This window comes from Sinocyclocheilus rhinocerous, unplaced genomic scaffold (genome assembly GCF_001515625.1).
Source record: "Sinocyclocheilus rhinocerous isolate Xijiao unplaced genomic scaffold, SAMN03320098_v1.1 scaffold1242, whole genome shotgun sequence".
Classification (NCBI taxonomy): Eukaryota; Metazoa; Chordata; class Actinopteri; order Cypriniformes; family Cyprinidae; genus Sinocyclocheilus; species Sinocyclocheilus rhinocerous.
Window position 1 is genome coordinate 10,331 of NW_015623065.1, and position 13,933 is coordinate 24,263.

General features: G+C 36.7%; 1 protein-coding gene across 1 annotated transcript in view; it reads left to right on the forward strand.

Moving 5' to 3' along the window:
- Positions 1-1,347: 1,347 nt before the first annotated feature.
- Positions 1,348-13,933, forward strand: part of LOC107705066 (semaphorin-4A-like) — a 38,076-nt gene continuing 25,490 nt past the window's right edge. The window contains exons 1-2 of the mRNA XM_016555010.1: positions 1,348-1,614; positions 12,680-12,930. Of these exons, the coding sequence (XP_016410496.1) occupies positions 12,837-12,930 (94 nt within the window). The 5' untranslated portion in view covers positions 1,348-1,614; positions 12,680-12,836. The remainder of the gene's footprint in view (positions 1,615-12,679; positions 12,931-13,933) is intronic.

The window sequence follows — 13,933 nt, forward strand, 5'->3', positions numbered from 1 at the left end:
AACAGGTGCGATGAGAGGACAACTCTCTTTCTGTTCCTCTGAGGGACGAATAGTGCTGCATTGTGGTGGGCAAATTTGATATTGAGAATTCGTTATCACGGGGTTGGTGTTGCTCCGAGATAACAAATGTGCCTTTGAGCTCTTATTGGCCTGTGTTTGCGTTTAGATGACCCCGCACGCTAAATTGAGGTTTCAACCCTTTGGATTCACTTTGATAAACAAAGAAGAAACTGAGGTCAATGAATTTTTTAACGAACAAATTATTTATTTACAAATAATTATTACCTGCATGGAATATAGTGTAGCCGTATGCCTTATTCTTCTCACTTTGAGTAGTTCATACTGCATTCAGAAGCATGTTTTGTATAGTTGACAGTATTTGCAAAATGCCTTAGGAAATTATTCAAAGCATTTGTATTAACAAAGCCTTTTTTTAACTAGCTTGTCACGTAGGCCTTACTGGTTTGTCTAATACTTGACATATTCATGTTCAAACTGTGACAGTCTACCTTGTTTGAGTCAACAACAAGAAAGAAAAACAGTTGACTCCCCACAAGTGACTGCAAACCCCTCCCTCATGTTTGCACCATGCACACTTGCCCATATGATCAAATAATTTCTCTATCATCATCCGGTTGTTAACAGGTCTGCAAAGTTAATAGGTTCTTAGTGGAGTACAGAATAAAACTGTAAGATTAAAAATATTGATTTGATTGCAAATTGTTAGCCAAAAGAGATGGAAGGTTCTAAAATAATTATTAAAGGCTTTTCAAAGTATACCTCAAAGTTTTATGTAATTCTTTATTATCCAAATTAATAATCTGGCATTGAAACAGTGAATGCTCCTTCAAGTGAGGCCTTCTCACTTAAAAATAAGGGTGCTTTATTTGCATTGATGGTTTTATGAAGATCCTTTAATGCCCGTGGAACCTTTCTGCACAAAAGGTTCTGTATAAACAAAAAGATTCAAGAATAAAAAAATAATTGAAAGACTCTAGGTGGAACCCAGGTTGGTTCTTCTGAATTCATGCATATTTTGGAATCTTTATTTTTAGGAATAGTTCACCTCAAAAAGAAAAATTGCTGAAAATTTACTCACCCTCAGTCCAAACAATCCAAGACGTAGATGCGTTTGTTTGTTCATGGGAACAGATTAGCATTACATCACTTGCTCACCAGTGGGTCCTCTGCAGTGAATGGGTGCCGTCAGAATTCCCAAAATTCTCCGGATCGCCTGAGTGTGAGTAAATGTGATCAGCAAATTTTTATTTAGATTTTTTATTGTGATTTAAAAAAAAAAAAGGAGTTTAGCGTGTTGTTCCGTGTTTTACGGCTAGGCGGCGCTGTTGTACAGTGCAGCGGTCTCTCTTCTCGTGGGCAAAGCGGCGTTTACTTATCAGCAGCGTGGACACAATAGATAGACAGAGACGAGCTACATTTGAAAGAAAGAGCGAGCTCTGCCACTAAACACAGACTCTATGCTCCAGATTTTTTATTTCTTCGAGTAGTAACGTCTGTTTGGGGGTTGTTCGTAATTCAGAAACAGACGGAGGACTATCATAACAACAACACCGGCGCGCAGCACAACAGATCCCGGAGAAGCACGGTTTTGATGTGAGTATACCAGCGTTAAATCGCTGCACAGCCTAATGAAGTGAAATAAATGGGTCGTTCTGTGTATACTACAATAAGATTTGGCAAATCCAAAAAGTACTGTAGTGGGCGATAATTGATAGTGAAGTATGTTTGTGGAGAGCGTGGACGGTTATCCGAATCATTTCCAACAGAGTTGAGTTGTGCAATGTAAACTATTGTGTCAAACAAACATTGACCGCGGTGGGTTAATGAATGTGTGTACAGTTAACAGTGTAGAAACTTTGTCCCAAAAAAATAATTAAATAACACTGAGAGAAAGAAACACGTGTTTTGCCCTGTATGTCTGTGCAAGCAGGATGTTTTTTCAGTCTTGCCTGGTTAAGTTGGTTGTTCTGTTGTAACGTGCTTGCAGAGTCTAGTATGCCGTTTTTGTGCCTTAAACTAACAATTATTCAGGTCTTGTACACAGTAGATAAATCACGTAGAGGAGCACATCAAGTTTGTTCTGAAAGGCATAGGCCTAGCTTCTGTATAAATTCACATTTCCTTTATAAAACCATGTGTCCGGTGCTAGTTCTGAATATCAGGCTGATGTTTTCATGCATATTGTTACTTGGACCTGCAGTAATGCACTTGTTTACTAATTCAGTTCAATAGGTAGTTATACTGCAATGGTACCTACCTGACCTGTCAGTGTTGAATTACCAGTCAGGGAAAAACAATTTTGATCAGTTTAACACAGAGGTTTACAAAATACAAAAACTTGTGAAAATGTGACCTTGAGGAGAACTACTTCATGCATCCACTACCGTGAGATCAGCAGGTTAAAAGTCATTGCAAAATGATTCAGAAAAGTGTTGTTTCTTAAGTTATTTCCGAAGAAGCTCCAGCTGCGTATTTTGAAACTAATTATGAAACTAATTTGAAAGTGATCAAATCTATCTGTCCTCTGAATATTATCCAGAGGCACAAATTAGTCACTATTAGTCCCATTACTAATTAGGTATTAGTCACTTTCTTCACTCATGTTTTCATTCTTTTCTCAAAACACATCAGAGCCTGCATGGCGTAGTATCACTGGCTATTTTTGTTTGCTGGATTTTATTCATTAAACGCGTGTAAAATTATGTGGCATTCTCACAGGGCTTCCTAACATGACTCTTTTAGTGTTATACTATAGTGCATCAGCAGCACACTGGCTCACACACCTCATAACATCACTGCTGCCTGGTAATCACATCAGCTGTAGTCATGGCAACTGCACATGGGAATGAAAGCTTTCACTGGGAGAGCAATTTTCTTCTCCTTCACTGACTCATTGCTTTTCCTCCATGGACTACATGTTACCTGCTTGCACGCAAATGCCACCACCGGTTTTTCCTCAGGGTATCTCTGAATGCTCTTCCGGAGGCAGATTTTTCCGCTTCATCTTCACGTAAGGCTTATGTTGATGCCAATGGCTGTTTTTTTCCCATCAAGCTGTTTTTTTTTCTTTTTAGACTCATTAATAGTTTTTGCTTTGCAGCATAGTTCTCAATGGCAGTTAAGCTTATTTTCCCTTCAGTTCTCATTATCGTGATGCAAAGAAAAAGTCATATTCTTTGTTTATAGTTGTTCGTATTCAAACAGTATTTAAATATATTAATACATCATGGTATTATTTGTTGTTATGCTATACTATTTCAACATTATATACGCTTTTTTTTTTTTTTTGCTCAGTAAAATTACTCTATTTTTATGAGAATAAACGGTGACAGTAACAGGAGCAGTAAAAGTAACCTTGAGGATGCATTAAGATTATGAGAATAATTAATTGGAGATAAAATGTGTTTAATTGTTTTGGGTTTTTTTCCCTTTTGATTTTGGCATGAAATGGGACCTGGACTTACTTGCTTGCTTGCTTATTTACTTATGTAAGTACTTATTTATTAATTGGGTTATATCCAGGGTTTCCCAAACTGAGATTCAAGAATCGATGGAAAGCTAATAATAAATTAATTTATTAAAAAAAATAATAATAATAATAATTAAAAAATATTACATATTTAGCTTGTTTACATGCATGTGTGGTCATTAAAACCAAACCAAAAATCAAACATAAAAAAAAAAAACGTGCGAAAGAGTCGTTCAGTTCTTTAAATATTAACTTCAAATCTCAGGTAGTACTTCAAGTAAATATTTTAGGTCAGAGAGGTTCGGATAACGGGGGGGAAAAAGGGAAACCGTGAGTTAGATGAGAATGTTAAACCTCAGTGGCAGCTATAGCTTATTTATCCCTTTAAGCTTCATACAATGGTGTGAAATGGAGAGATATTTGCCAGTGAGATTCTTTTTTTCTTTTCCCTACTAGTTAAAACCCTCTCTCCCTTCATTTCTCATTTTCTCTGTCGCCTTTCTTTCATCTATCTGTGTGCGACAGGAAAAACTGTTGTAAAGGGATACATTTTGCCCATTGGGACTCCAGTCTTCAGAAGTCCTGTGCTTCATCATGTTTTTGACAATGGACTTTAGCCTCCACTCTTTGCTCTTCTTCAAAGGTCAGATTCTCTCTGAGCAGTCAGACCTGCTTTGATTATCGCTTGTTTTCCCCTCAGGCATTTCCAATGGAAAATGTCCCTGATTGGATGTTAGACATGTCAATTCTTAATGTAAAATAGTGCAACAGTTCCAGCAATATAATATCTTAAGGCCATATGATTTGTCAGCTGTAAGAGTAATGAAACATGTTTTTATTTTTTATTTTTTTTTACTTCAAAGATGTCCATTAATCATGATTTGTCCATTCATCATCAGTGGTTCTCAAAACCTTGTCCTAAAAAGGAACTACATATGGGAAGTTTACAAAATGTGAAACAACATCTTCAAGTAGTGGGTGAGAGGCTGTAGTTTACATCTCCTTTTTTGAAACATATGGATGTGAAAAGTGTCAAATGATCTTACGGTAAACAAGAAGAGGAACCCTCTCAGTTAAATCAGCCGTTGTTTTATCTTTAGACTCTTTTTGACCCTGTGTTGCTTCCATTCTGAATCAAATAGTGCTTGTACAGGGCTTGTGTGTGTTTCTGCATGCACCTAAAGCTTGTCATGTAAATTCTGTAGGCCTATAGCATGACAGAGCTGTCGATGTATGGAAAGGCCTGGAATATGCGGGTTGTGATGTAAGGTTTGTTGTGTTTATCAGGCTTGCTTGACTTACTACACTAGAGGTGTCACCTTTCAAGCAGTCCTGACACGAGCATTGACGCCGGGTTGTGTATTATTTATCAAGTGGCTGAGGGCATTTTTGTACGTGTTATTGTCGGCTGACTTCAGTTCTTTACTGAATATTTTAGTATGTAATATTAAAGTGCCCCTATTATGCCATTTCCAGTATTGCCTTTCATGCAGTGTGTAATGTAGCTGTATGTGAATGTAAATGATCAGCAAAGTTGTAAAGCTGAAAGTGCACGATAAATAAAGTTACTGTCTCCCAAAATAAAGAATCGACTCTGAACAGCTGAAACGAGTCGCTAGTAATTCGAATCCCACTTCCGTGACGGCTACACGTCACGGGTAACACATTTGCATAATGCGCGCCTATGTTCTATGTTGGCCGGCAGCAAACAACTTGACCCCGCCCACAAACACGTCATTTTACTGACGACTGCTTCTTTAATCTCGGGGAGTTCAATGCGGGATTCACAAAACGCTTGCTGTTAAAAGATGGATCAGTATCCTGTTTATTTGGACCAGCTGCTCCACTGAATCACAACCTGTAAGTATGATGAATAATAGATGTTTATACTTTCTAGGCCTGGGCGATAAAACGGTATCAATATTTATCGACAGTACACCTTCTTCGATAACGATATAAAAAATGTTCGATATAGTGCATGATATAGGCACGTGCTATGAGTGACGCAGACAGCACACACAAACACGAACACATGCTGAAATGAGTGCTGTGTCTGCCTGTGATGAGGAGATTGTGAATAAAAAAATGAATATTAGTTGAATTTAAAATAAACATTTGCATTTGAATGTTAGGAGTGTGTCAGGGAGCGTCATCAGTGGCACACGAAATGCAGTGATAATGATGTAAGTGACGTTGTTACATTTTAATGATTTGTTAGTCTAGCCCATTCGTCACACAGATACGCTGTTTTCATTCAGATCAAATCACAGCAACGTAGGAAACGGATCCGTGACGCAGCTGACACAGAACAGCATACGTTGTTTACGTCCAGCTGATACTCTCCAAAATGGCGCAACAGGGTGATGAGGAGACGAATTGTTGAATAAAGTCGTTATTTTTTTTTCTTTGGCGCACAAAAAGTATTCTCGTAGCTTCGTAAAATTACGGTTGAACCCCTGATGTCACATGGACTATTTTACCGATGTCCTTGCTACGTTTCTGGACTTGGGAACATTTCAGTTGTATTGCTGTCTTTGCAGGGTCATAGAGCTCTCAGATTTCACCAAAAAAATCTTAATTTGTGTTCCAAAGATGAACAAAGGTCTTACGGGTTTGAAACGCCATTAGGGTGAGTAATTAATGACAGAATTTTCATTTTTGGGTGAACTATCCCTTTAATTTAAAGAGAATAGACTTTGGATTGGATTGGATTGGATGTTTTATAGAAGAAGTGTTTTGGGGGGCTGTCAAAGTTAACTTAAGAAGTGAATTAAATATTTTTGTAATTATTAATACTAGGGTTGCACGATTAATCGAATGCGATTGTCATGCGCGTCTCGTCAGTAAAGCCGGTTCTGTGATTAGCAGTAAATCTCCAGCACATGCTTTCAGGTGGAGCAGCATTTACTACACAGAGCCGTAGTTCACTGACAAGCTACGCAAAATTGCGTTCATAATCGCTGACGATATAATCGTGCGATTATAAAATCGAAGAAATCGTTCTGCGATTATGAAAGCTGTTTATGAAGTTTGTCAGTGAACTACGGCTCTGTGTAGTAAGGTCAAGGTCAAACTTTATTAAGATCCCTTGCGGGCAATTTGGATGCAGCGAAAAACAGAAGTACAACAGACCCATACAATACATTCCAAAACATATATACATAATTATGAAAGTAAAAATATTTAAATAAAATACAGTAAATTTCCCTAACAAATTCAGTTAAGGACCATTTAACAGCCGAATTGCACAGGGAACAAACGAATATTTGTATCGGTTGCTTTTCATCTTTGGTAGTCTATAACGAGAACCTGAAGGGAGCATAAAGAACTCTAAAGAACTCTGTGCTGCTCCATCTGAAAGCACGTGAAAATACCACATTTAATAACATGTTTTTACTCCAAACTCACTTCATAACGTCAGTCGAGTGTTTCAAATAAATCCTTGAGATGATGTGGCTTCTTACACAGGAATAAAAATTATAATAAGACTGACTCAGATAAACCATATATTGTCATAGTTGTGTGTTTATTAGTCACGTTGAATTAATGAAAGCAGTTAAATCTTCTGTTTATTCAGCAACCACTATAGGGATTTCCTGGGTTTCTTCTGCGGGGGTATTTAGAGTTTTGCGTGAGAGCGCCCTCTGGCCTTCAGGTGGAGATTTACTACTGATCACAGAACCGTGCTTCACTGAATGATACGCATGACAATCGCAGCTTCTGCCTAATCGCGATTTTTCACCTTTGCGATTTAAATTCGATTAATCGTGCAGCCCTAATTAATACTATTATAATATATGTAATAGTGTGATATTTTCATCTAAAACTGCTATGAAATATGTGAAAAGTGCAAAAAATTGCATTAAAATTGTATATTCCATTTTATACATCACATTAAGATTTGAAAGGAAAAATAATTGTTTGTTAGTGTTAACACAATTCAAAGTACATACCATTTTCCAGATAATGTTTAAATAATTTGCTTTACCGCCAATACAGCGACAACATAAAAGCCAATTACTCTTGAAAACGCTGTTTGTAATATTGTGCTTAATATTTCTTTCACACACAATAGATAGTAACTTTTTACATTTTAGGAAAGGGATCTCTTGCATCGTTTTTGGGTCCTTTGCAACCAAAATGTTTTAACAGCCCTGTATAGGACTGTCACAATGTTTTCTCATGAGCTGGTGCTGCGACATGAATCATGAATCAGACTTCCACTGAAGTCTGACTAACTGAAACCGCTGGTACTAACCAACTCTTGTTCACAATTGACATTTTAGGGAACTAATGTTTGTGCAATTCTTATATGGCTGTTCCGGTTAATGTCGCTGGCCAGATATAAAAGGAAATCAAATCTGTGCTCATCACACTGCCTAAATGATGAATGAGTAATTTGAGTTTTTATGGTAATGACTGGCAGAGTAGTGTGTAGGAAATAAGGTTGACCTGCATGCTGTTCAGGTGAAACAAGTAGCCATTTATTTAGAAAACAATCTTGTTGCTTGTGCTGTGTATATTGTAAACCAATGTACTGTTTAGCAACACCCAAGACTAGTGAAGGACACTTGCTAAGACGAGCTTCACTACTGCAAAGGCTCATACTCTATGCTTGTAATCATTTTTTTTTATGTTACTTGCCATTTGTGCTGCAGACATAAATGATTCCTTAGATTGTTTTGGAGGGGTATGTCATTATATAAGTGACTCACATGTTAGGCTACATACACAGATTTATGATTTTAATCTGGCAGATGATAAAACAGTTGGAAAAAAATTCTTAAAGTCCCCCTGTGGTGAAAATCAAGTTTTGTTGTTTATTTGTCTATATGGTGTTTTTAATATGCCTTTAGACAAACCATGTGCCAATCTATTAATCAACACCATTGCTGAGTATTTTCTCCTTAAAACTGTAGTTTCCCAAAGGCTGACCCAGAAATACGGTTTGAAACAGCCCTCGGTTTGCTACGTCACAAACCAATAACCAATCACGTCAAGGGATCGATTCCTATCACTAGCATGCAAAATATACCAATACCAGCACAAAACCAAAAATAAATGAAAGCAAAAAAACCCATGAAGCTGTGGTTTAATGTGAATTTAGAACCGCTAACTTGCATTATAACCCTTGGCAACAGTGTAAAATTAGCCCGGAGTCAGACCCACCTTTCCCGCATCGGCGTCTGCACTTCACACGCGTATGCTCGCGGGCGCAAATTAAGAATCACAAACGGCTGTATTCGAGTCTTCAAGGCATTTTAGGACACAACATCGTCAAGTAAGTAACTTTAACGAATGTTACAGTATTCACTGTAGTTGTCCGCTAGTAAAAAGATAGAGTTTTATCAGTCATTATCCGTGTATGCCATTGTTTTGCGTTTACTACAGTTCAGTGGATCAGGAGGCGCTGGCTGGTGTGACTGAGTGGAGGCGGGACTAATTTGCATATTCATAGATCAGCGTATAGTAAATGAGGCAAGGGTGTAGAGTTGCATTCAAGCTATTTTAAAGAATGAGAAAATTATTTTCACAGGAAAACATTTAAATATGTAATTTTGATGATCAAAGATAAGTTTTAAGGGATAAAATATTTGACTACAGGGGGACTTTAAATGAACATAGGATGTACCTGAGCTATATCTAGAAATCAGAATATTATAAAGACCAATTATGGCTTCTTGGTACTGTCACCTCTTGGTTTGCTTAGTTGTGGTTTAAAAGAGACTAGCCACTGAATTTGATTCCACTGGATAGCCACTAGTTTATGAATCAGTAGCTGCATATAAATGTTGATTAAAAAAAGCTATTGCGGTGCATCTGCAAACCCAGAAAATGTGAAAAAGAACAACCCAGTACATTTTTTTGATAAGCTTTTGAAAAAAGCCACTCAGATTCCGCTCCCCCTGTGACGTAGAAAGGGGATTTTTTTAAATAATATTACCGCCGATTAGTCTGTACCAGTTCTATAAACACAATAGCGAAGTTCTAGCAAAGCATGCTGACTGTTCTGTCTTTGGCTGCACTGACGAGAACAGAACACTGTTCCTCAGAGGAGACAAGAGAGCAGTGGATTTATTGATTTATTTACTGTATATAACGCTGTTGCCACACACATCTAATATAAACATACGAAGCTGTTTAACTTCACAGACATAATCGACTGTTTTTGTAACTCGTGTTTTTTTAACAAACTTGTCTGTATATGACAGTTTAAGCGCAATAAGACATAAAAGACATGAGTTTACTCACATGCCGTGTGACAGACACTTTCTGTGTGCTTTCTGTTCAGAAAACCGTATATCAGAAGTTTGAACTAATACAGTTTAAAACTCGATGATAATCAAAACCAAACAGATGTTTTTTTTAGGAACGAGCTGTAAAGGCATAGTCCTATTCTGGAAAAGGGGGCAGGGAACAGCAGCTCATTTGCATTTTAAAGAGACATGCATGAAAACGGCTTGTTTCTGCTTACACTCAAAATAAGCATTTTCAGAATGATGTAATAAATGATCTGTGACGTATTACATATTAGGCATAATAGGTCTCCGTTAAAGAATGATCATGTGACTTTTACAGGTGACCTGTAAATGCGAAAAAAAAACTGTTTCCATTGCAGTTTTGTGACATAATTCCTTTTTTAAAATTTCCTGAAACACCACCTCATGCGAACATAAAAACGTTATTTATTTTGCGTATTTTCAATTCGCAATTTCAATTTGTAAAACAGCCGGAGACTCACCGCGCCTTCAAAACAATCCAACCGAGGTGCGTAGACCAAAAATGTTTCCCAAAGAGTAAAATACTTGGAAAAAAGCCTGCACACTCTCAAAAATCAAAAGTCACAAGCGAGATGAAAGCAGTGTAAGCCATTTACTGAGAAAAATAAAACAAATGTTTCGGTCACATGTTGACCATTTTCAATGCCAAGCTAACAATGTTGGAACTGGGAGCCATCTTGATTTAAGAAATCACATGATGATTTAGGAGATCACATGACCAAACTAGAACAAGCACTGATCCAAAAAAAACGAGAGAGAGCGAAAGAGAGAAGTTAAACAACATTAAATCACACAATATCAAGATATAAAGAAAAGAAAAAAAATAATAAAGACTTTTTAATTTGTGCAATTTGAAGGGTAATGGAAACGCAGCTACACTCAAAAAAAATGACTCTTTGGCTGAACATGATTCAATCATGGACCGTGGTTCCACGTGTTTGTACCATGTTATTTGGACATGAATAAATCAAGTTATTAGGACATGTCTAATTTTAGTCGAGTTTACTCCGTTTGCTTTAGTTCATCCTACATGAAATATCTGAGTAGAGATAATATGTTTACATAATGTAGAACCACTGTCCATGCAAGTTCATCCAAAGTGTTATAAAAACATTAGCAAGTAAGATATAACTTTTCTTTACACATATGATGTTAGTTGTTGGCAGTTTAAGGATGGTACTGTGTGTACATCATGCACTAGCACTCTCATTGGAGTCGCTTTTTTTAAATTAAAGTATTCTAGACTTTTTTTAAGCAGGTCCTCATCTCAACCACACGCTCCACACTTCACCACAATGGTAACTCGCACAAAATACACCAATAGAAAGTCTTTTAAAATGCCCACATAATAGAGCATTAGACATGAAAAAGTCTCCCTATTATCATCACATTTTACTAAAAAATGCATAAAATAACACTTTATTTCAACATTTTCTCTCCCCGTATCCACTCCAGTGCAAAGCATGATGGGAAGTGTAAAACTTATTTTGAGATACTTGCTTGAAACATGTTCTTTCAAAATGAAAACATTGAGTTAAGCCAAAAAGCAACCATTTCAAGTCCGTTTAACAAGATGCAGTCATGATTGGATGACAAACCTGATACATGGTGTTAAATCAAAATGAATTGTTTAAATAAAGTGAACAGCATAAAAAAAAAATATTTTTTTGAGTGTACTGATTCTGTTACTTTAATGTTTAAGAAGCTGCTTCAAAACAATCTCTGTTGTATAAAGTGCTATATAAATAACGGTGACTTGACTTGACCCAAACGCCCCAATAACCTCATAGCAACATGATAAAAGCCATAAAGAATACCTTAGCAACCACATAGCAATGCCTGGCATAATTTTGGTAAATTTTGCTTATGTAAACACCGCTTATGTTTTCTTCAGAAATCAAATTTAAAATATATAATCCCATTACATGTGAGCCTAATGTAAGTCATTGTTTTACTAACATTGAACTGAAACATTTTTTATTATTGCGTGGGTCAATGACAAATAAAAGCGTCCAGGATAAAGGAAATGAATTATTTTTAAAAATGTACTTTAAAACACATGTGCCAAATTCTTTGAAAAATACTCTTTGTATTAATTTTGGTTTAAAAAAAAAAAACTTTTATAACTTTTACAAGAACAATCCAAAAAAGTCACATTGTGTAACCATCAAATAATATCATTAGTACAGTTCACCCTGCGATGTTATACTCCCAAAAATAGTAAAAATTATTTCTAATGAAGGTAAACATATTTATTCCAGTTATTGTATTTTTGAATAAATTATTAATCATTGGTCCCTGTATGAATGCATTATGGTCAAGAGTGCATTTCACGTCAACAAGTGTTTAGTAAATCTTGGTTTTCCACAAGCACAAGACACTAGTCACCATGTTTCTGTTCTTGGCTCACAGGGATTTCCATCAAACAGTCATCAGATCACACATGATTCAACATGATTTATCCTGAAAACCCTTCACCTCCATTGAGTTTTCCGTTTCCTGCTCGACACTCACTGACCAGAGAAACCCAGTTTCCCATCCACTGCAAAGTTATTTTCATGTTTTTATTATACATTGTGAATATGTATAGATATGGCTATATTAAATGGATAAATTAGCTTGTTGCTATGTTTCTGCTCTGCACTGCTCATGGTCATGTTACATTTTATCATTGCACTGACTTTCTCTGGATGGTGGTCAGTCTCTTTTTCAATAGTATGAATGTTGAAAAGTAACTTAAATTTCCTTCTGCTCATGGATGAAGACAGTCATGAGCTGATGCATGTAATCTCTTGACTGTTTCTTAAGCTTATGCAAAATTCTGAAAGAGGAAGAGGCGACTTGAGAGGAAGTGATGACAAAGGACTCGCCTACCGATTTCTAACCCGCTCTTAATTTTTCTGCTCAGATGAGATGACGGCAGACTGCTTTGGCTGTTTGAAGTGGTGTCCCTGTGGGCTACTCAGTGCTGAAAGGACAGGAGCAGAACCCGACAGTGACAGATAGACCGGTCTTTGGCTTCAGCTCATCTGTTGTGCTCAGCGGCCTCCTGGTTGTCCATCAGGATGGTGCATTCAGCGTCACTCTGCGCCTGTCTGTCTCTTCTGACTGTCCTCAGCTGTCATTCTCATGTCCTCCCCCGACTCTCTTTTCCAATGGGTAAGGCTTATTTTTAAACTTGTGAAGATTTTGAACTATAATTTAGTAATTTACTATAACTTTTATTTATTTTTTAAAATGCCGTTAGATATTTGAGTTACTTGTGAAACTTGTGAGCCGCTGTTGTTCTCTTTATCTTCAGCCCGTAGTGGTTATCAGGAGGTAAATTAAAGTGAATTTCAGACCTAAAGACCTCTGTGCCACTTGAGTTAAACATACGTAAACATACCCTTAGGATGCTTTACATCCTCATATCAACATTGTAAATAATTGCATTTGAATGTATCTTTTAATAGCATGAATGTGACACCTTCGGATCAGTGTTATTTTAGAATTATGTATTTACTTTTATAGAATTTATTAATATTTTGAATTAGCTACGTGTGTATTTTTTTATTTATTATTTACTATTTCATTCAAATTTTACCTATTAATTTTTTTATAAATTTATTGATTTCAATTAAATTTAGGTTTGAGTATTTTTATTATGTGCATTTGTCATTTTTATTTTTTTTATATATCTGTTTACCTTAAATTTTGTTTTGTTTTGCTTCAGTTTTAGTAATTTTAGTACTTCAGCTTAACGAAAAATAAATGTATATATTGCCTTGCCTTGCCAATGAACTGAAATTGTTTTTATCTAATATTTAAAATTTAGTTTCAACTATTATAGCGTTAGTTTTAACCCTCTAAGCGCCAATGTCGCAAAATTGCGACAAGACTTCATACTTAATAAAATAGACTGTAGTTCCTAATATGGTGTAATATCTCATTTGTAATTCGACCCTTTGCCCAATGGGGATGGGGGTGTTAGGGGTGAACGTGGTCGTAGTGTCCATAGGAGAGCTGTTGCTAAAGGTAGAGGCAGCAGGGGTAGGAGAAATAGGGCTGGAAGTAGCACTAGCTGCCCCAAAGAGGTGGGAGTGGCCGCGGTACACGTGGCCGTGCTGTGTATGGGAGAGACGTGGTAGAGGCAGCAGGGGTGATCTGGATCTAAATAGGG